The 23,659-nt window shown below is 42.9% G+C and overlaps 4 protein-coding genes across 6 annotated transcripts in view; 1 reads left to right on the top strand and 3 right to left on the bottom strand.

Annotated features, from left to right (window-relative positions):
* LOC125761125 (tRNA-dihydrouridine(16/17) synthase [NAD(P)(+)]-like) overlaps positions 1-21,513 on the bottom strand; it is an 81,967-nt gene extending 60,454 nt beyond the window's left edge. Inside the window, exon 1 of the mRNA XM_049421991.1 lies at positions 20,988-21,513. The gene's annotated coding sequence lies outside the window, so the exon portion shown is untranslated. The remainder of the gene's footprint in view (positions 1-20,987) is intronic.
* LOC125761113 (uncharacterized) lies at positions 529-8,542 on the bottom strand. 2 transcript variants are annotated; one of them, XM_049421972.1, is made up of 2 exons: positions 7,665-8,542; positions 529-6,168 (listed from the first exon to the last, which is right to left on the bottom strand). In XM_049421972.1, the coding sequence occupies exon 2, from the start codon at positions 5,889-5,891 to the stop codon at positions 2,316-2,318; it is 3,576 nt and encodes a 1,191-aa protein (XP_049277929.1). In that variant the 5' UTR covers positions 5,892-6,168; positions 7,665-8,542; the 3' UTR covers positions 529-2,315. The 2 variants fall into 2 exon arrangements, with proteins under 2 accessions (XP_049277929.1, XP_049277928.1); XM_049421971.1 differs by having other exon boundaries at positions 529-6,509; positions 7,814-8,542.
* LOC125761124 (sphingomyelin phosphodiesterase-like) lies at positions 17,937-20,772 on the top strand. Its single transcript, XM_049421990.1, has 3 exons — positions 17,937-18,289; positions 18,508-19,937; positions 20,014-20,772. The coding sequence occupies exons 1-3, from the start codon at positions 18,142-18,144 to the stop codon at positions 20,350-20,352; spliced, it is 1,917 nt and encodes a 638-aa protein (XP_049277947.1). The 5' UTR covers positions 17,937-18,141; the 3' UTR covers positions 20,353-20,772.
* Positions 21,514-21,740: 227 nt separating the features above from the next.
* LOC125761109 (signal-induced proliferation-associated 1-like protein 2) overlaps positions 21,741-23,659 on the bottom strand; it is a 75,971-nt gene continuing 74,052 nt past the window's right edge. For both annotated transcript variants that reach the window (XM_049421959.1, XM_049421960.1), the window contains one exon: positions 21,741-23,624. In XM_049421959.1, the coding sequence (XP_049277916.1) occupies positions 23,094-23,624 (531 nt within the window). In that variant the 3' untranslated portion in view covers positions 21,741-23,093. The remainder of the gene's footprint in view (positions 23,625-23,659) is intronic.

Here is a 23,659-nt window from a genome sequence, read left to right as displayed (position 1 = left end):
ATGGAAATAACTTGGAGTTATCTATTGTGAGTTTCTAATGGTCATTGTCGAGGTACACATTAAACTAGGACTTAAACCTTGTCAATGTAATAAAATAACGTGCTACAGTATTTTTGTACAGAAAATATACATGATAATATTTTTGTTTCCTTCTAAATTTAATATAATCCTAGAAAATATTAATACTTTATTCGTTCATATTTACCTTCATTTGGAATTTACTATATGTCATCAGCAATTGAACTCTTAACTGCTTCCGTATCATCAATTGTTCATTTTGTTGTTTTTTTTTGTTTTCAAATAAACAATTATTTATTACTATGTATATAATATATCTTTCCCAACATCACACTCGTCTGGAACGGTTTTCACTCCGTGCTCCCCCGGTTACACATATAAACACATATACAAACGACGTTCTGCACGTTTGTAACGTATTTATGAATTATTTTTTTAATTTTCTCATCAAAATTACTATCTTTTCTGGTTGTGTGTGTGCTTGTTTTTTTACATACCCAAAGGATCCCAAGCTTACGATCAGGAAAAGCGACATAAAAAATAGCTTTTAACCCTCCGTTCCCCAAAATGCACTTTTCCAATTTTGTTTTTCATTACAAATCCTTACTAAGCGAGCCATTCGGCTTGATGCACTTTCCTATCACTCTATCGCACAATGCAAACAGGGGGTTTCGTTTCAATGTGTGCATACTTTCCCCAGTATCATATCATTTCGTTGCTTTACACATTAAAGGAGTTTTTTTGAATACACGATCTGTTTATTCTCTCTGCTGTTGTTGCCTTCCATCTGTTCTCAAATATACTAACACGGGGATATTGGTTTATTTCCGGTGCGTGTTACATCCAGTAATAATCTGTTGGGTATCGATTTTTGCTTTAAATTAGACGAGATATTTCAGACCTCTGTTTGAACTGTTTTCAACTGTTTCATTTCAGATGGTTACTTATTGGCATTAAGGGTTGGTAAATCTCACCACGTGCGCTTAGAGCAAGGAGGATAGGATGCTCTTTTCTCTCGTTTGCTTTTACACAAAATCATTTCCAGATGCACATACATACACACACACACTGACGGATGAAACATGAAATTCAAATCATGAGAAAACACACGCCTCTTTCAAGCACACAAGCGACGAAGACGTGATCGGTATGTTCTGTTCTATGTGGGCCTGTGTACGGATAGATGTCTTTAGAATTGGAAAACCGGAAAAAGTAAAAGGAAAATCCGAGAAGAAATGGTTGGCAATACGTTACTTGAATTATTTAGAAGTTTTGAAGCAAACATATACACACGCACACTCATCACACACACACACACAGTTTGCTTACAAGTGTCTAAGGTGGCTCGGGAGCGACTACCTATATCGATCATACTCACTACCTTCCATTGCCGAAACCTACAAGGCTCCTAACAAACAACGTGAAAAAGCGTTCCTGTTTTATTTATCCCTCTTTATAGATACAAATCTTTGTTGATACGAATTCTCAATGTATACTTCGGCAACAACACCATTTATATATCGGTAGTACCATATGTGTGTGCTGCTGGTATTATAATGGCAAAAAGAATTTCACCATCCTTTTGTATCATTTCAAAACTTAAACTACTCAACACACATGCACACACCATTTGTGTGTGTTTTTTTTATAAAAACAAAAAAAAAACAATTTGATTATCTACACTACACCGCTTGGTTTCATTCTAGCTTCATAACGATGTAAGCATCTTTTCGCTATCCTTTAGAAACAACAAAACTGGCCGGAATAATGCATACACAAACATATCCCTCCCTGACGCACACACATTTTCGATTTTTGATTTATTTTTCCCATTTTTTTCCCTCCAAAATGTTTCGTTGTATCGCATATTTTTCAGTGTTTTTATTTTTGCTACCGGTGGCCGTATGTAGTTGCTTCGTTACGCGCTGCGCGTATTTATGTGTCAGCCTCAAAATCGATCTCTTTTGGATCTTAGTCTTAAAGCGCAAATGGTAACACCTTCGGGGTTGTAACATTCATTTCACGGTTCACTGCACAGCTACTAGGCAACGATTCTTCGGTACCTTCTACAACTCTATTTCGCTTCCCTTACAACACAAAAACACAACGCTGGTAGTCTTGCTCTCTATGATAGGTCTACCGAATGGATGCGGATGACCTATTGAAGTTCTCATCTCTACAGGTGGCAAATGAAGATACTTTCAGGAAATTTGCCTATCAGCGATAGAGTAGATCTCACTTCCGTTTTAACATTGGACGCCATTCTTCTAGCTAGAATTCCTGTACTCGCGTCCATCTTAAGGTGACTGATCCGTGTAACCAGTGGTGGTAACCAATGGAATCAAACCGGAAGAACGTGTTCCACCACAGCTGGCGTTCGTGGAGGCTGAGGATGCGGGATAAACGTGTCGGCAGGGCTGAGGAGATGTCGGATTCGATAGGCCGGACTCGTGTATCGGTGAGAGTGTCGGGCTACGATTGCGAATAACATTCTTACGGCGACTTCGCCTATAGTTCATTGGAGGATGAACCGGACCTCGGACGGATGATCCCGGCGTAGAGGACGGTGTCGTGATATCTCCAATTAACTCCGGCAACTGATCCACACAACTTGTACCACCGCCTTTCAAACGACGTCGTGCCGGGGGTGGCAAAACCGGCATCGTGATCGATGATGACGACTCTGCCGTTCCACGAATCGATGACGTGGGCAACAGTGAACGTAGCTGAACGGACGGAGATCCCGGTCCACCGGACGATGACCCGGACGGTGAAGCGGATGATGATGAAGAGGACGCTGCGGCCGCTGCAGCTGCTGCTGCTGCCAATGCCGATGCACCAAAGCCTGGAACCGTAAGCAGAGCACTCGCGAACTCGCTGGACGAAAGTGGACGCACCTGATTCTGGCGAATCAGTGTTTGCTGTTGAATGGAAGTGCTACTGCTACTACAACTACCTCCGGAACTAGCGCTACTGGCAGCCAACGTTACACTGTTCCCACTGGTGCCTGCAAGATTCGTCCGACAGCGTGGTCTCCGGTAACGATCGATCATACGCATCATGTGCCGCAAACGAACCACCGGCCAGGGACGGACGAGTCGTGCCCGAGGACGCTTAGGCACAGGGGAAACACTGGCTTGCGAAGCCGTACTTGCATCTCGTTCATGCACCAGCTCGTTCCCGTTGGCATCGGAGTTTAGAATTTCTATCGCAGAAGAAGCGGAAGAGGACACAGTTGTGTCCTGTTCGATAGCAGTCTCGTCCTCCTTCATAGCTCGCACCGCCATCGCACGGGAACTACTCACACTAACGCTACTACAGTTATTGTTGGCACAGTTTTCATTACATGTCAGTTCTGGTGCACCGTGTGAGTGGCGCTCAATCGATGTCATTTGCTGTTGCTCACTAACGTTCCTGATCGTCGGTAACTCCGGTGGCGATGCTCCCGTCTCGAACTGGGCGGCCATTACCGTGCGGCTACCGGAAACGGATACCGTACCGGAGATGGTTCGCATATCTACTGGAACGTCCGGACTATCGGGTACACTCGAGCAACAGTTCCATTTCCTTTTCCATCGATGATGCGATTTCACTGCGGCGAGTGATTCGTCCTCACAGCACAACCGTCGCCCACCTTGCTGCTGCTGCTGCTCGGCAAGTGTCGGCTTATCGGCACCTCTCCGGAACGGATGCAAATCATACGAATGAAGATGATGTCGCCTTGTCGATGCTGCAGTCTCATCGTTTGACGGTTGTGTTACGGGTTTCTGCATTTGAAAGCTGCAGCAAGAGCACCGCTCCGTGTACTGAATGTACGCCTCCTCGGAAGTTGTAGTCGTCGTTGTCATGGTGGTCATGGTAGTGGCGAGCAGGGTGGCTGCTGTTGCTGCGGCAAGAAAATCATTCCCATGATGGTGACGGTGATGATTGTTATTGTTCGTGGTCATTGTAGAGGAGGTGTGTGCCGCAGCCATCTGCCGACTGTACTGTGAACAGCAGTGAAACGTCCGAGTGCCCTGACAATTGCCGGAGTTCTTGCCTTCGGTAGGATCTTCGTGCGGATCATCCTCCAGCATCGAGCAAAGATAGAAGGCAGCCTTCTGATGGTGGTGATGCTGCTGCTGCTGAAGATGGTGCCCCTGAGGATCGTCTCCGTTACCGTTTGTCGACGTCGTCACAGTACTAGACGAGCTGGAAGCAACGTTTGCCGTCGCAGTCACGGTACGTAACCCGGCTGCTGTGATGTTGTTCCGGCATTCGGTGCTACTACTATCGCAGCAGTGCAATGTGCGTGGCCTCACCCGGTTAAGATCGTTTAGCTGACCGGGAAGAATGACGGCGGCAGCATTTGGCATGGCTGGTGCTCCTCTCCGTCCCAAGAAAGACACTCCGCCCGGTGGACCGTTGATCGTAGCGGTAGTTTTCTGATTGATCGAGGAGCAAATGTACACCTCGGGAAATTTGCGTGTGCCGGCATGGGTACAGTTAGAGAAGAGAGTAAATTTTGACGGTGTACTTTCAAGCTCTCCACCAACTCGCGGTGGTCCATTGGAAAGGTGAGTTCCATGTTCTCGGCCACCTGCTCCGTTCTGTTGCGCTGCAGCAGCTTGACGATTGTTGCGGATATACTCGTACGTCGTAAGACCCAGAAACGAGATGTACACATGAAAGAAGCACAGATGTAGCAGTAGTCCAGCGGCTATGGCAGCCAATATCCCAAGCGATGCTACAAACACCAGAAACACTGTGTGGTGAAGTGCAATTCCCTCAGCTGCAGCGGTAGCTACACTGGCCGTCGTGTTTGGTTGCGTCGTGCCGTTCGTAGAATCGCCCACCGTTCCGGTACTGTTTCCATCTCGACCACCGAAAATTCCACCCACCGTCCCATTTAGAAGGATGTCTTGGGCGGAGGTAGTGAAGTTCTCGAACAGCAATCCACTGGTCGTGCTGGTTTCGTCCGTAAACGAGGTGCCCACCGAGCTGCTGCTGGCAGTAGTCAACTCGAGTTCGACACCTTCATCCGACGGTGTTTGGTCACCGACGTCCAGCAACCCAAACCAGGCAAGATTAAGCCAACCAACGGGCTGCACATGGTACAGCACGATCTCGACGATGGCGGCGGCCAGTATGACCAGCGCCGCTATGACCGCACTCACCACACACATCAGAAAGGCGACATAGTTCCGTCCACCGACGCAATGGTTCAACCATTTGCAGTGATGGTCGAAGGTACCGACGCACTTGTTGCACACGCTGCAATGTTTGGTACGGACGCTGGTCGTACGAATGTTGCAAAGATGGCACCGACCGTTCTCGATCACGTGCGAATGCCGTGTGCGATCGAACTCTGGTACCACGGTTTTACTAGCCGGTGCCAATCGGCGCAACTCCGGATCGGCCGGATCTAGCAGCAGTGCAGTAAGATGGGAGGCGAGATGAAACACGTACAGTACGGTGAGGGCAATGTACAGTGGAGGTTGTAGCGATGGCTCTAGCGCCGGTATTAACACACCGAACGTGGAGTAACCGAACAGTGCCAAAGCAAACCAACCGACCAGCTGTAATGGATGCAGCGGTAACTGGAGACCGTGCACACGACGATCCTTCCGGTACTCCGATGCACCGAGGTTGTCCTGTGACGAACAGAACCGATTGCGCGTTAGCTTACGCGCTCGCTTTGTACACTGTTCGCGGAACCGTTGAAGAAGTGAAGTCGTCGCGGTGGTGAAGGAGTACACTTTGCTGGTGTCGGTGTCCGGCCCAGTTGCTGCGGCGATGCGGTTGCTTCTGCGGATGTTGCTGCTGATTCCTGTTGGTGCTGGTACGTGGCTCTTTTGGGGCGTCGCACGCTCGACGATAGACTCTGTGAGCATGATACTCGGTCCAGGATCGGCGAAGGGTAGCAGCGTCGTTAGGTGTACCGGACAAGGGCATCCTATCGCGCGCGTTGCCGGTCGAAGGTTTCATAAGATCCGTTACGTTACGTTTTACTTGCACACGTGATGACACCACACTCACCACTGACCGTCCTCACACACTGGCGCCAATTGGTGATTTACGCTGTGGTGCAGTAAGCAAACACAGTCAAATTTAGATGCTCACGAAAGCGATAACATTTCTTCACAGGAATTCGTTTCATCTCCAGCGTATCTAGTAAGTACACACTATATCCATAAAGCACAACACCTGCACCGGTTTAGTTTAGTGACACACTGTCAAAGTACGTGTCGGACCTTAGTGACAGGAAGCGTGATGCGTTACCATGGGCAACCATACAAGACGTTCACAATCAAAAACTCATCGACTGCTTCGTGAGCTACTAGCCAATGCTCACTACATCCACTCTCGACAAGCCAATGTTACGAACCGAACATCCGCTGTTCGTCTGCTACTGCCGAACGTTACACAACCACTGCTCGTTATCTATCACACCGACAAAAAGACGCGCACACACACAGGCGAAACGGGTTTCTCGCCTCTGCTGTTAGGCCCTACACACACACACACACACACACGCCGGGTGGGGGAAGGATGCCAGAAATTACATAAGCGGCATCGTGATCCACAATCCGACACGTTTCAACCGTACACACGCGTTCCTGTTGCTCCTGGAAGTTGGTGTCGGGGAAAATGTAGCGATAGTGAACGGGAGCAGCAGATAGCGAGACATACACACAGGATGGGAAGTGAAGGAATGAAACGCAGCCAGAAAAGGAAACAGTTCGCAGGGACAGAAAGCGCACATCAACGGTTGACGATGTGCCACAGTTGTGTTCCCATTTTCCTTGTCACCGATTCACATAGTGTGGGGCGATGTAGTAGTAGCAGCGCCTAACCTTCACCACAGTGCCTCACGTCTATATCCTGTACCGTTTCTAGCACTAGTCCTACTCATCGCGTCTGCACGAACGTGAAGCATCAATTTGTGTGTTTCACTGAGTTTTTGTGTCCGCCAACCGAAGGTTTTGTTGTGCCGGTGGTGGATTGCAAAAAAATCGAAGGTCTATTTTTTCGATCCACAAACAAGCAGTCCTGCGGTATCGCAATGATGCCCAAAACTGCGAAAGACCGAACGTTCCCGGGGTCGTCCTAGTAGCTTTGCTTCGGGCGTAATGTTGCTTTCACCCGCTGTGTGTGCTCTCCTGAAGCACAAAAGCACCGCAAGGAAGCGAACCCGAGACACCGACCATGGCGTTTCTATGCTGTCGTATCATTTTCCCGACCGTGCCGGGTTGGTAGCGTAAGAAATGGGCACAATTTTCCACGTCCTCGTTTTTTTTTTTTTTTTTGCTTTCACTGCCACCATTCACCGACCGACCGGTTCACCGGGAGGATAATGCGGGTTGATTACGTACGCACGCGGTGTACGGAAGGATATTTCCGTTTTGTCGTGTCATTCAGAAAGCCATAGTAACCGAACCACTTTTACACGCACAGTACTTGTACGGCACTTGGACGCGTTCGTAGGAAGGGGAACTGTCCCATCGTAACGATCTCACTTACGCGTTCGGTGCGATTTATATGCTAAAGTCTAATTTAAGGAACTTGGTTGCCTTTTTTATAGATTTTCTAAAAATACTTCCACAAAAAACCCAATGGTAACAAGAATGACTTGATCCACTAACTACTACCAAACGTCTACTAACGGTCACACTGGCGAGACGGCGGGCGGATTATTCGGGTGTGTCTGTAGTGGTTTGTATGTGGAAGTGTGTCTGTGCGTGGGCACGCGAACCGGATGCAGTTGTGTTTCTGTCCAAACGCAAACGCAGCAACCTGCGACGGACTAACTAACCCCGGACAACCGACTTGCTGCACGGCTCAACTACTACTACTAATACTGCTACTGACAGACGAATGCCGAGAATAGCAATGCGAAACCCGACCATCCGACGATCCGTTGCACAAGGATAAAGCCGAACAGGACATAGACGGCCGAAAATGCCAGCACGCGCGCCTCCATCGCCGTGGCACGAAGTTTTATCAATATACCGAAAGGGGAAGCGAACCGTTTAGAACGGTAGATTCAGCGATTGAACTCACGACACTAAATGCCGGTGCGGCACAATATTGAACAAGTAATACAGTGCAACTAAATTTTAGAAAGAAATTTAATAACATTTTAATAAAATCGTGTTACACAACGTTTCCAAAAACAGGAGAGATTTATTCAATTCTCTCTCTCTCTTGGCAAAAAGGGGAACGGAACGTGTTTCAAGCCAGCTTGAAATGCTTGGCAAAAACGGCGCATGTCCGTTTCCTTGTTGTCGAACGTAAACAAACCATATTGCTTGTTTGCAATCGGGTTTTGCCCAACGGCGTCAGAGCAACCCCGTTTGTGTATAGACAGCGAATGAAATTTTACGTAAATCCTAAACAACGACAAAAGGCGTTAGCGCCAACTCACGCCCAAGGGAGTTCTCCGGGCTCACGGAACACGCGCTCGAATAGTTGTGCAGTTACCATAAGGTAACAACTGATTAGTGCCGGTCGTCAGTATTTTAGCGATACTTTCCTCTTTCTCACAAATTCTCCACTGTGATAGCTGCTCTGCACCTTGGGGGCTTTCCGTGTAGCATAACTGTAGGCGCAAGCCAGCAGGGTGGCACGGCAGTTTGTGCCACGGCTTTTTAGAAGACCTTCCTTGGGGCCCTGACGTCACACACGTATGAATATCGTAGTCACGTACTTTTGTAAGTTTCTTTTCCTTCCCTAATCGATTGATGGTTTGCCATCTTTGGTAACCCTCTTGCCCCTCGTTAAAACTATTTATTCTCAGCGAATAAAGGGGGACAAAAATAAACGATGAGGAAGCTAAAAATAAAAGGGATAATGGAAATGCTGAAATGTATGCCCTAGAATTAGCTGCTGCTCGTACAGGGTTTGAGCCGCGGCATGATTGTACGGAAAAGCTTGAACGGGAGGCACGACAGAGTGCGATGGTATGGAACTTAGTTACATTTATTTTTTCCAAATGTATAGCATTAATTTTATTCAACGCATATTTAAAGCATATTTAAATATTGCATATTTAAAGCACTATAATCCAATGAAATGATATTAAAGGTGAAAAAAAACATTTAAATTAGTTTGTTTCCGTTTTGGAAAGACAAACGATAGACTTGGATACCTTCTATTACAACCTTCCACAAGACAATATAAAACACATCATATGCTGATGGTCCATGGCCTTTAGCGCAGAGATAATATAAGATCTTAAGATCATTGGGAAATATAAACAGGCTTGTGAAGATGAGGCGCTAAATTCACAAACGCTAAATTATCATTACAATATAACCTACAGGGTGTAATAGACTGGACATGTAATGCAAATGACACCAGACAACCCAATCACTGATTGTCTTTGAGGAACGGCCTCATAAAGAGAGTGAAAGCATATAGATCATGAAATAGACCTCTTTGACTAGACGCACTAACTGCAACGCCTAAAGGTAGGCAATGAATAATGTTAAATTGAAATTATTAATGTTAAATTGTCTTGAAAATAATGAAGAATTAAACACATAGAATACGTATTTAAAACTACCATCGAATATACAAATCGTTGCATTCCTTATCAGAACATCGATCTATCTCACGTTGTCGGGTGAAACGAGGTAATGAAAAGAAAATTGCTGAAAAAGTGAAATCTCGCCATTCGCTAATTCTTGCTGAGATGGCACACAATACTCTACTTTGGAAAATGGAAAATGAAATCAAATTAAAAAAAAAACCCCAAACACACATATCTTCAACACACGCCGGTTGTTGAAAGAGATCAAATAAAATATATCCACTCTTTTCATGTTTCTCACCACCTCATTCATTCAACAGCAATATCGGAACAACAGTGTTGTCTTTTTGGTAGGAATAGTAGTAGGTACCTAGTAGGGTTTACTATGTAGAATTTTGTTGAAAAGAAACTCCACACAACAACCTCCGCACGTTTCCCCACAATTCCTAATTTTGTCGAAAGTCTGTGCTTTGCTTTCTTATTTTAACATCAAATCGAATCCCATAGCTTTATCACAACATCAACATAAAAACGTATGTGTGAAAGGCAACAAACAGCGACAGGAGGATGGGGGTGGGTTTTTTTGGGAGGCAAAGCGTAAGTGCGTGTAGGGCAGGAAAAGTCGTCATATTAACTTTTATGTTTATGTCGGCGCAAATCGGGTTCCGAAAATTCGCAAACGACGACCCTTCCCCAAACCCATCTGCACCAACACTACCATCATCGTTTCATCGTTGCAAGAACCATCGTTGCAGGCTTTTCTCGGCTTAATTTTTGCACCACTTTTCGTTAGTGGGGGGCGTGTTTCCCCAACAAAAAAAAGAAAGAAAAATGGGGACGAAATCATTCCATTTCCATCTGTTGTATCTTCTTCCTTCTCGACCAGTGGGTGATGTGGTTTATTATTGCTATAAAACAACAGCTTTGCGTTTCCAATTTTACTACACACACACACACACACACTGCACAAAGGTGCACCAGGGCGGCGAGTTCCGGACATAAAAATGGGTGAAAGCAAAAAATATTCAAATCAACTTTTAGTACATTTATCATGTCTTTTGTTTTTTTTTCTTCGCCAGCGAATGTCCATTTTGAATGGGAAATATATTTTCAATGGAAAGGCAAAGGGCAAAAAATTAAAGATACGCACACGGACCTGGTACGTACTTTGCGGGAGTACGTCCTGTAAATATTCACGCTCACGACTCTGTCCATTTGTAAGGATGGAAATGTATAACAAAAAAAATGCACTGCAAAAAGGACAATACACAGCATGTCGCTTTGATTGTGTTTGGATATTTGAATTATTGGAAATGTGTGTACGGCGGGGTTGTGTAGGTGGATAATATTTTCAAACCAACTCCTTCCGCCAGAGCTCGTTTATATTACTTTTATACACTTTTCCATTTCCAAGCGGGAATTTTCCTCACCCAACCAACGGCGAATATTCTTCCGGTTCAGTTGAAAAGTATGAACCACTCTCAACAAAACCATCTTTGAGCGGAAAGTTATGCTTGGGGAAAATATAAACCTCCTGTCCACACATACCCCCATCATATCCCATCTAAAAGCAGACACCGAAATGGTAGAGAAAAGATTTATCCATCAGTCCATCCTGTACGGCTGGTTGGACAGCTTCCGGTCGTACGATTTATGCATGCAAAGTAATAAAAAATAAAGGAAGAAAAACAACACGCTAACTTCCCTGCCGGATTGGCTGTTTCTCCTAGTGGGACCATTATTGCTTCCCCAGTCCCCTCCACGGGGCCCATCGTGTCCGATAGCTTTGCGTCACGGTGACTCGTTCAAAATACATTAAATTATCATATTGTTTTGTTGCCTTTTCGCTTCGATCCATCAAGCGAGATTTGTCTCGTGGGTTAAGATGATTCGGGACACGATATTGTACAGCAAACTACGAAATCGTGTGCTGGAACTGATGGTAGAAAATAAAAAGAAACTAAAAAGGCAGAAGACATAAAGCAAATTTATCGTCGGGAGAGGTGTTGAAAAATTGGAAATTGGATGGTGAATTTCATGGCTTGCGGAGCATAACGCACAGCAAGATGCATTATATGCACATCAAATAGCCAGGTACATATCATTAGGTATCAATAATTAAATAAATATTTAGCTTTTCGATATTAACAATGTTAACGAATAAAAATATAGAGAGAGATATACCATTATTGGACTAGTTGTGGATGTTTGAGTCAAATAAGTAAAATTCTATAAATGCTGCATACATTTAGGCGTGTACAGAACTGCATATATTGTATTATTTGTGACAATTGTATTTAGTCCATAATTAATTAATTTTCAGTAAGAAAACAAATACTTAACGGATTAACGGATCAAATTGTATAATCATGTGTCTACGAGAAACAACAAGAACAGATTATTCTTCATGGAAGATAATCGAAGAAAAGGTAATTGAAAAATTTCTACTAAGGCTATAATTTTTTAATGTAATAACGAAAACAGAAAAGAGGAAATTATGCTTAATGTATAAAATGCCATCCATCCTTCCAGAGCGTCAGCAACACTCAAACCATGGCACGGAATATGTAAATATGTTTTAAGAGAGTAAAATAAATAATCCATCGGATAAAAAAAATGGCCATTAATTGAGTTGAACGGCTGGAAATGATGGAGAGGTACAAATGACGAACCATGGATTATGGTTATCGTCCTTGTTCGTACAGGATTAAGCTTAATCGTTGTCAGATGCCGAAGGACGAACTTCTGAAATGTTGCCTCTTCTCATTTCGATAAGCTTGACTAACCGTCCTTCTTCAAATGTAAAATTTTGGTTGTGTTTAATTTGGTTTTGTTTTTTGCTTTTAGTAGGAAACAACAGGCAACAAAATGAACAACAGAGTCCTTTTTCGAAGCTACACTTCGGCGACGTTATCAGCAACAGATCTCGGTTTTTGGGAATGAGCAGCGAAGTTGGTACGAAAATAAGCAGATAAACATCAATAATGTAAGTCAGCAGAGGCTTTTTAATCTATCAACTCCACCTAAATCTTTTTGGGTTTAATTCATATTTTTATGTATTAGACTAATTATATCTTTGTATCTGTCAATCCAGTGGAAATTATATAAAACGCCTAAAGTTATGCAACGTACATAACACAACTCTCATTTTTATAACACTTTTTGCTTAATAAGCAGCGAATATTTTCTATCCCTTTAGGAAATCCAAAGGAACTAGAACCCTTCTTTTTAAAAATAAAAATTTCCAACAACGAAAAAATAGTTTAAAATGTTTACGAAAGAAAAATACCTAAATCCATATCGATCTACGCCAAGCGATTTCCACTCAATCAATTCAGGTGCGGTGAAAGTAAATTGATGGTGATCGATCATAGTAGCGTGTGTAGTAGGTCTTTCGAAGCTGTTAAATACACTTCATTGCGAATCTTCGCTACCTGGATGAAGGAAAGTAACATGGCAACCATTCGAAACCTGTGGCCATCTTTCGCCATCTTGTGAAGGAAATAGAAATCCTGAACACTAAGCGTGCGATGTGCGGCAAAAATAAATTGAAAACGATCGACGACTGAAAGGGCATCAAACAAACAAGCAATAAAACACGCATACAAAAAAAAAATAAAAATCTTCGAAAACTTCCACAGATGTGCTAAGGCACCGTTGGAAGAACACGATAATCTACGAAGAAGTGGTGGAAAAAAAGTGACGGGAAGGACGTTAGGATACCAAAAAAAAAAAATCCCGATTCATCCTTTCACCAGCAGCAGGTTCTGCATCATTCACTTCCGATGTTCCACATTCGCTTCTTATTCTTCTTCATCTCATCGATCAACACCAATAAATCATCCAACCAGAGAGTCTTTGGATTTGGCAGACGAATAAATAGATCCCTCTTTCCCACCTCGATGGTTCTCCTCGCCAAACCACAGGAAAAACTATCCCACAGGGATGTTCTTCTCCGGTTAGCCGGTTAGCCCGTTAAGTTTCCCAACCAGCGGAATGGTTTTTGACGTTCGGTTGTTGGTTTGCTCCTTTTGACCATGGCAAATACCGCACCGCATCCGTTCCATCCGTTGATGAAGTTCCACCACCATCACCACCACCATCATCATCACGTGCCACTGACTTGTGAACGTTGGATCTAAAAAAAAAGGTACTAAACACAACCCGATCATGGGATTGGCCTCTCCCATCGAATGAAGGCGTTAGATATAAATAATTTCGTAGATGAATGACGGATTGCTTCGTAGAAGAAGTTGGCTGTCGAGCTGAAAGGTTGGAAAGGCGAAATTCTTCCGAAACGATCCTTCTCTTTTTTCGGCAACCCTCCCAACCCGAGTTTATCATTAGTGGGTTTGCGGTCGGCGATACGGTGGCAACAGCTTCCGTCTATTAATCTTTAATTGCAAAGATACAGCGGACAGCAAATCAATAACACCAGTCTCTCAAAAGGACGATAGAAAAGATTATCCGCGAATGAACGATGTTGCCACGAAATGTGTTCTACTTCTATTTCTGCTGTTCAACGTTAATTATTGATTTATGTTCAACAGGAGGAAAAAAAACTAGCTTCCACCGGAATTCGAATCCGGCTATCTGTGAGAAAAGAAAATTTAATGCTTTGTGAAAGACAGAACATAACCCTTTTCTCATTTTCTTATTTAACAACTGCTAATTTCAAGAACTACTTTAAAATAGTTTAGCTACTCGTTAGGATGTAGTGTGCAGTTTAAAGTTCAAATACAGCCAAGTGCTCCTAATTGTTCTACGAAGAACATTATGATTCAATTTTCCCGTGTGCAGTTCGAAACTACATATATTAGAAAACCGAACAAAAGGTATAAAAAAGCCACGATTTTCCACGTGCCCTTTTGCGCTTCAGCAATGGAAAAGCGGAAAACGGCGAGAGCGGACATGGCAAACGATGCATATTTAATCTTTCTTTTCGCATGAAAAGGTATTGATTCGACGAGTGCATACCGGGGACAGGTTTTACCAAGAAGAACCCACAAGTTGTGGGTGGAAAAGCTTTCGATGGCGATGGCGGTTGCAATGGCTGCAGCGTTCGATAGATTTTGCCAGTAAGAGCTGTTCGTATTCTCAAGTGGTTACCGGTTTGTGTACCCACGTACTAGTTTTCTGATCGGGAAGAAATTATTGATAATAAAAAAATAACCCCTCTAGTGTATATTGCATTGCGTTCGCAGAGAAGCGTTCCCAGTGTAAAGGGCAAGAAAAATGGTTGCTCCTTTTAACAATGCTATTTTAATCGCTTCAACACTGACCTGGAGCATTAAGCAGCCAGTATGGCCATTACAAATTGTGTGCTCTCTTGCCGCCCGATGAAAGGCATTCCTTCGTTTAACGAAGGTTGTTATTGCAAATGGTTCTTCGGCTTAACTCCTGTGTAGTAGCTAGCGGAGTTGAATGGTCACCGAGAACGAACGACCAAGCAACTAGAGATGTGCACACTGAGTAAGAGTGAGTGTGTGAGTTTAATCCTGCAAAGGAGTTTAAGGTTTCAACTCAGCAAAAGGAGTTTTTATGACTCTTTTATTCACTCTTTAGCGTTTTTACTCACTCACTCTCTCTGCCGACTAATGACTCACTCCTTGCCGTTTTACTCACTCACTCTCTCTGCCGACTAATGACTCACTCTTTTGCGTTTCAACTCACACAATAAGAGTGAGTAAGTGTTTTGTTATTGTTTTTGACTTTAAATCAGTCAATAAGAGTGATTAAAAATGTTTTGTTATGCTTTTGGATTTAAATTACTCAATAAGAGTGAGTAAGTGTGTCGTTACTCTTTTTGGATTTCAATCACTCTACTACAGTGATTAAAATGCAATTTCGTATGAAGCTAATTTATTTGAATTTCATTATTCGAAATTATGTATTACAAGTCTGGCTGTAAATTGTTTGGCGTAAAACATATTTCATGAATTCCAACATAACTTTTGTTTACTTTTAAATATGTTTTACGCCAAACAATTTACAGCCAGACTTGTAATACATAATTTCGAATAATGAAATTCAAATAAATTAGCTTCATACGAAATTGCATTTTAATCACTGTAGTAGAGTGATTGAAATCCAAAAAGAGTAACGACACACTTACTCACTCTTATTGAGTAATTTAAATCCAAAAGCATAACAAAACATTTTTAATCACTCTTATTGACTGATTTAAAGTCAAAAACAATAACAAAACACTTACTCACTCTTATTGTGTGAGTTGAAACGCAAAAGAGTGAGTCATTAGTCGGCAGAGAGAGTGAGTGAGTAAAACGGCAAGGAGTGAGTCATTAGTCGGCAGAGAGAGTGAGTGAGTAAAAACGCCAAGGAATAATCAACACATTAGTTTAGAATAATATTTTTATGACTCTCAAAAGAGTGAGTAAATGTTTCAAATCTTTATAACCACTCTTTCACTCTGTTTCAACTCTTTGAAAAGAGTGAGTATTCTCATCTCTACAAGCAACGCTATAAACTAACACGTATAAACGGGGCAAGTTAGCATCGTTTCATACCTCAAGAGTAGGTATTGCAGCAAAAAGAAAAATGGTCTGGCCAATCTTGATTGACTGTTAAAAGTGTATTTCTTTTATCCTTTTGCCGAATAGTTCCCGTTTTACTTTTATCGTCGTTTAAGGAATGCGCATTGGCTTGATAAGAAGGTGTCTTTGAAGAAATTCTATCCTTTTGACAGCAACGTAGATAATAGTCATTTTACGTCTGACATAACGATCTGCAGCAAATCAGCAACCTCGGCTCACTAGATTGATGCTTATCATGTAGTTTGGTATTCAAACTTTGCAAAGTTGAAAAACATAATAAGACTAGATTTGAAACCTTCCTTGTACGTTGGACCACGATATGTGTGATGGCTCGACAGAAAATATGTTAATGTATTTCCAGGATTATAAAAAAGATGTTAAAAATGTAGTTTAAAATCGCTTCAAAAAGATCGATACTATTAAAGCACATCATTTGACATTAGGTTTGACAGAAAAAAGTAATAAAACAATTCAACATAACGAATCGTGCACTAGAAAATAAAATAAATCATTATTTACGAATTGACTGATTTAGCTCTTAAACATTTTCAACACCCATTGACAGTATTTTGGAGGTTATAAATGTGTAGTCAATTGCTTTATATAAACATACTAGCTTACCCGGCAAACCTAGCTTTGCCCTTAAACATGCGATTTGTAATTAAAGCAAACATTTTGAGTGTTCAATCTTGATTCGTGTGGCATTATTAGAGTGGCGATTAGAGAATATCGTTGAATAATTTAAATTTCTTAAATTATTGCCATTCTTAATCCAAATGATATTCCCTGTCAAAGCAATTTTTCTTCTTTTTTGTGGCTGATCTTCAACTGCTACTTGAGGGGGCATTTCTGGCTTTCCTTGACGATTGGGATTTGACTCAGGTACTTCCGTGTAAGGCGCCGATTCCACATGTACCACTGAGCCGCAAATCACTAAATAGCATTTTTTAATTATTCACACACTTTCTTTTTACTTATTTATCACTCACTTTACGTTTTAATGAATAAAATTGCACTAATAAATCGGCATGTGTACCTACTTTGATTGATTTATTAGTTTGAACTTTTTTGTTTCAGTAGTGTTCAACATTATTCGTGTTGAAAAAATGGCTATGCCTACTTGATAACTCCCTTGATAACTCACCTAGCGAAACGAACTATAGCGCTAAACCTATTCTCATACCTAACGAACGTTCAGCGAAAATTTCATACAAATCGGTTCAGCCGTTTAAGAGGAGTTTGCACACTAACACCGCGACACGAGAATTTTATATATATAGATAATATAATAAGCTTTAAAAACATCCCTCAGAAAGAACCAAACATTGACTCCACTTCAAAAGATTGCTCAAACGCGAATAAAGTGTTTCTAGATACTTCAGACTCCCATAAACAATCTCACTAATTATAAAGTGAAAGTTTCTGTAATAACCAATAAACGACCTAGATGTACCTTGACCGTACTACTACTTGAAGCGATCGTGTCTAAAAATCATTACAAATCTTCGCCTCATAAACAATTGATACTGCCTTGGTTTCATCTTCGGATTCTTGCTATCCGATGTCTGATAATACAGGCAATCCGTCGTCGCGTGATCGTACAGTGTTTAGTACTTCACCCTAAATACCGTCTACATTTTCTTCCGCTAAACGACACATCCGAAAGCCAATGATCCCTAACACGATCGTAAACCGTAAGCAGTGTTTAGCTAAAGCCCCAGCAAAGCATCGCTTATCGTGCATCTTTCACCCACGCCACGGTTGAATCGCATCTGGAGAACCCCTGTTCGGCCAGTAGAGCTGGTGTCGGTGAAGTGGTCAAGTTTCAAGCAATCAAGAAGACAACTTTGTGCACGCGAATTCCGATACCACCGTTTCCAACCCATCGCCAAACGGTAGCGCAATTGATTGAGGCGCATTTGACTTTCCTTATCGGAACGGTTTCCCACTGTTGGTATAAAAACTCACCGCAACAAGGCGATAGCACTTTATAGTGTGCTGGACACCTGGAGACGCGTGAACAAAAACGCAACAGTGGTTTAACAAGCGTGTACAATGCAGTTTAAAATGTCGGTTCTGATTGGGAGAGCCGCGTTGCTGTTCGTGGCATTGTTGGTGACACTGGAGACACCTACAGCAGTGGCTGATCGTTTGCAACCGAAAGGATATCGCGAAACGGTTGAGAAGCTGCAAAAGTTTTACGGTAAGTGTATCCAGCAGCCCAGAATGTGCTTCTTGGTGACGCACAAAGTTCCAATCAGAAAAGTGTGCTCCCATCGAACGATCCTTACCTCCCTCCAATGGTTATTAATCTTATCATACTTAATCTCCACAAACACGTTCCTCTTCATGGGGGGTTATTGTGGGTGCTTGTGCTATAAAACGGATTATCATTAATTATCAAAACTGTTTGTTTTGCAGTTAAGTTTGAGGACAAAGTCTCGCGGGAATTCCGCCGATGGAAGGAGGACGGCACCATGTCGCGGCACTTCCAGCAACTGATCCAAGCGTCCGCTATTGGCAAAAGTGAACGAGCTCAGGAAATACGCGAGCTGCCAACAACCCGAGAGGGTCCACTCTGTGCGATCTGTCGCGGTTTCGGTGGTTCGGTTTTGGAGTTCCGTCGTGAAGGTGCCTCGCGAGAGGAAGTGTTCAACACGACGGTGGAACTGTGCACGATGCTCAATCTGCAGGAAGAATCCATCTGTCGCGGTTTGATCGAACTAAACATTGACCCGATTCTGTATATTGTGGACAATCGACCAGATCTAACATCGGCATCGTTGTGCGCCGTCGTCTTCCAATCCGGTGCATGCGTACTAGACGATCCTACCTTTACCGAGTGGGAGGTCGATCTTGACTCGAACGGTACACCGGTGACAGCTTCCAAGACGGGTACTGCCCAACGTGGTCCGAATGATCTGAAGATCGTCCAAATTACTGATCTTCATTTCGATCCGAACTATCGCACCGGATATAATGCGGAATGTGGTGCACCGGCTTGCTGCCGCGAGTCTCAAGGCATACCGGAAGATCCTGCAGCAGCCTCCGGACATTGGGGCGACTATCGTAACTGCGATACACCGTGGAATGCGGTCGAAGATCTTATCGATCGCGTAGCGGAAGAACATTCCGATGCGGACTTTGTCTACCACACCGGTGACATCATCGATCACGGCATCTGGGAGACTTCGATCGGGTACAACGTACGGTCGATTAATCGTGTCATTAGCAAGCTGCGTGACACATTCCCCGACACACCTGTCTACAACATTCTTGGCAATCACGAAGCACATCCGACGAATGTGTACGAACTGGGTGAAGTGAATCGTCCGGACTTTTCGACCAATTGGCTGTACCACTTGTCCGCTGATCTCTGGAGCCACTGGTTGCCACGTGCTGCTGAACAGACGATCCGTCTTGGCGGTTACTACACTGCGCTGGTACGCCCGGGATTCCGTATTATTGCACTCAACAACAACGACTGTTACACGTTCAATTGGTGGATCTTGTTCCAACCGGATGCCCTCAAGGGACAGCTCCAATGGTTGCATGATGTTTTACTGCAGGCAGAACGGGCCGGCGAAAAGGTACACATCCTGGCCCATCTTCCCATCTCATCCGATTGTTTCAGTGTGTGGCAGCGCGAGTATCGACGAATCTTGGAACGCTTCCGTGATACGATCAGTGCTCAGTTCCACGGTCACACTCACAAGGACGAGTTCAATGTGTTTTACGCCAGTGAAAACCCCGAGTTTGCTGTCGGTGTGGCGTGGAACGGTGGTAGCGGTACGGCACACACGAATGTCAATCCAAACTACGTAGTGTACTACGTTAACCCGGAGACTTATGTAAGTCATTTTAGACAGAGGGACATTTTAGAACCTTGCTTCATGACTCTTCTTTCTTTCCCATTTCGTCCTACAGGAAGTGACTGACTTTGAGTCGTACGCCTACAATCTGACGTCCGCAAACTTGACACCGGATCAGCGTCCTGACTGGTTCCGTATGTACTCGTTCCAGGAAGAGTTCGGTCTATCCGATCTCAGCCCAGCCGGTGTAGATGAGCTAATTCAACGACTGGGAACACCAGCGGGACGCGACGAACTTCGCCGGTACTGGGAGTATAAGGTGAAACTAGCGGATGCATCGCTTGCCAACGACTGTACTGAGGATTGTCTACTAAATCATCTGTGTGAGATCGTCACCAATCAAGCGGATGATCTCCGTAAGTGCCAGGAACTGTCCGACACGTTTTTCGGTTGAGTTTCGGTTTTGCAAAGTGATTACGTTTTATAAACGTAGTGAAAAGAAATACAACTAATATATGATTTAAAAAAATGAAATTAGCAATGAAAATGCATTATTTTACTTGCTGATTGATAATTTATAATCGATTCGTTATTGACCCTGTATGGAATCATTGGCCTTCATTGACGGTCGTTTCATTTCACGTAATACCTTCGCTCACCGATATCACGTTTCGCGTGGGCTTGGTAAGATGCTTCTTTTACGAGGTATCAGCAATCAATGCTCCAAAATATACATGTAACCGATAAGGAACGCAACATTTGACGTTGGTTTTTGTCGGTCATGTTTTTAAGACAAAATTTGATTGAATCAATTCAATGACAATGATCGCAATATCGTTCAAAGATGTGAGGTAAGACTGATAACGTTGATAACTGAACGCATTTACAGAATGACAGCAAATCTTACAACAACTAATAAATTTGTTTGTTATTCCAACAAAATTAAATACATTTCTTTCTTTTCTGGACCGATAGATTGCATGTGACGAAATAGTCAGCCCTTGCTGTGAGACAAGAATCTCAGACCGAATACTTAACATAACTTTTAGAGAATAAATACATTTAAAAAATCAAATATTCGTTACTCACCACGTGCGCTTCGTTCAAGTTGGTTGTATTCAAAATGTTTACTGTACGCAAGCTCGGACACAAGTAGCCGTCACTTTGCACACAAAACACTACGCGTAGTTCGTCGAAAAATATCACCTCGCGCTCGTACACGCAGTAAACGTAATGAATAATAGAATATGAAACTGTTTTAAACACTTTTAGTTACTGATTACAATGAGATACAAGTAATTTTAACACAATAAAACACCGAACACCTTTTTGTTGAAGAGAAGGCGGTGTGAGTTGCCCTTTATCCTTCACATGGAAAAACTGTGCCGGATTCAGTGGGAAAGGTTTGCCTTTATCACTGTCTGTAGAATCACTTGAAAACTAGATGAAAAGCTATTAAGAACCAGGTTAACCGTGAGCGCACCACGCAAATTTTCCGATTTTCCAACAGAGAAGCCACCGAACGCACTACACCGGGGAGCACGAGTTAAAATGTAAACAAACCATGCGCACTGTAGGGTGACCAGCGTTCATCACAGTTGACAACACATGACAACCATTTTTAAAACATTTGGAAATAGTTGCGCTACCAACCACATCGATATAGTGGCGCTAATGTCGTTTATCTATTGCCTTGTGCAAAATACGTATCATGACGAAAATGTAAAATTCTCATATATTTTAAAACAACTTTTAGTTTATTATCTACCAACATTAAATGAAAAGCCTTTATTCTTGTTCTGTATCTCCAGTTCTTTCTTAAATAAAAAAAAATATTTCAAAGCAGCTTTTCAAGAGTTCTGTAACATTTTATTTCATTTTGCTTCATGGATTCGCACATTGCTTATGGGCTAGTTATTATAACAAGAGTATAGTGATAGTATTACAGATAAATTAAGAGATACTAAGGGGTTGCTCTTTACACTGTTCATGTGGCTCCGTTTTTGTTTTCTGATTTATGTTCGCGAAATTATGCCAAAAGTAACAAGGTTGAAATGACAAATTAGAAGAGTTGATTCTATCTTTTGTTGCATATGCAAATCACAACTAATTTCTCAGTGCACATAACTAACAGAAACCTTTTTACATGTTTGTTTACTGTTGTTTTTATACGTTTACATTTACGGAGAACAAAGCTTAAACAAACAGTACACAAGAGAAGTGCCTAACCATGCATACCTGCAGCACCGAAAAAGGGTGTAACTAAAGTAATGTAAACACTGGTCCGCGCACAAACGTTTGATTCGGTTGATAAAAACCATTTTTACTTATTTGTCAGAACAGGAATTAAACTACCATCCTTCTACTTTGCCGCGAAACTCTTTCCATGGTGCTTGCCCAGATTTAATACCAAACGTTCAAGAGAGAGAGAAAATATAACTTTATAAATTAAGGTCGAAATGTCTATACACAACATATAAATCATACAAATACCATAGCGATGCAAAAACGTTAGCATAATCGTAGTAATAGCAGTACTATATGAAGAGGCATTTTTGGCATATTATTTGTCCTTATCGCTTGCATGCGTGGTGCACCATATCCTCGAAAATCGCCACGCCAATTGATGAAAAAAAAACACGCTTGGCGATCTATGGTGCAATTTCCGTATGCTTCGTTGCATGTACATATGTATGTAAAGAGGTTTTGTATATGATAACTACAGTCTAGCATATAATTGGTGTTTGCTGTTGTATGCGCAGAAGAAAACAAAACCGTTTCAAACTTCGCTTACAAATATCTACCTATAAACAGGGCTTTATATACCCATATATCAATAATCGGCTGCAGACCAAAAAGTTTCACTCGAGTGCTGTGTTGTGTAAAGAATGTTTAACTTTTTTGCATAATGGTGCTCAATCTACCACTAATGGTCCTCTCTAAGTAACGTTGTAAGGTGTGCTCTTTAATATCTAAATGTTACACTTGTTTGCTCGCTAAAAGCGCGCACCTTGGCTTATATGTACATGTAATTTTTGGTCAATTATAAAAAAACGAATGTCAATGTTTTCCTTCCTCATTTCCTCTTCCTTTATAAGATGATCACGCTTTGGAAGACACGACATTTATACATGTGTGTGTGTGTGTGTGTGTGGGTTGAGTTGGTGTTTTGCTTTGTTATCACACTGCGATCCATTACGATTGTCGATCGATCGTCTGGAAAAACCACTCAGTGAAACGACGCAATTGCTGCACAGCTGCCTGACTTTCATCTTGCAGGCGCCGATTTTCTTCCGTTAACCGTCGGACGGCATGCTCGAGCGATCGGCGGCGACGTTGTTCGCGCAACACTCGATCGGAAAGCTGAGTGACCTGACACTGAAGTTCTGGCAGACTCGAACTGCTCTGCAGTGCCATCAGGGCCTGTTGCTGTGCGGCGTTACTGCTCCCGGTGGATACGGGTGAGGCCGAGCTCGGTGTGGAGGAGGATAGATCCGGTCCGCTTCCAATGCTACTGCCGGTTCCGCTAACACTGCTACAACCACCACCCGTGCCTCCGTTCACAATTGTTCCTACTGGACCGCCCCCGTTCATACTGCCATTGTGACCTGTTTGTTGTTGCTGCTGTTGCTGGAGTTGATGCTGATTGTGCACTCCGTTCAACACCTGGCTGATGTCATCGTAGTACACGTTGCTTCCTGGGTGTTTGGCCACAGATTCCGATAACTAAAAAAAAAAAACAAAAGTACGATTAGGATTCG

Source organism: Anopheles funestus, chromosome 2RL (assembly GCF_943734845.2).
Source record: "Anopheles funestus chromosome 2RL, idAnoFuneDA-416_04, whole genome shotgun sequence".
NCBI classification, from domain to species: domain Eukaryota; kingdom Metazoa; phylum Arthropoda; class Insecta; order Diptera; family Culicidae; genus Anopheles; species Anopheles funestus.
This window is presented reverse-complemented; position numbering and strand designations above follow the sequence as displayed.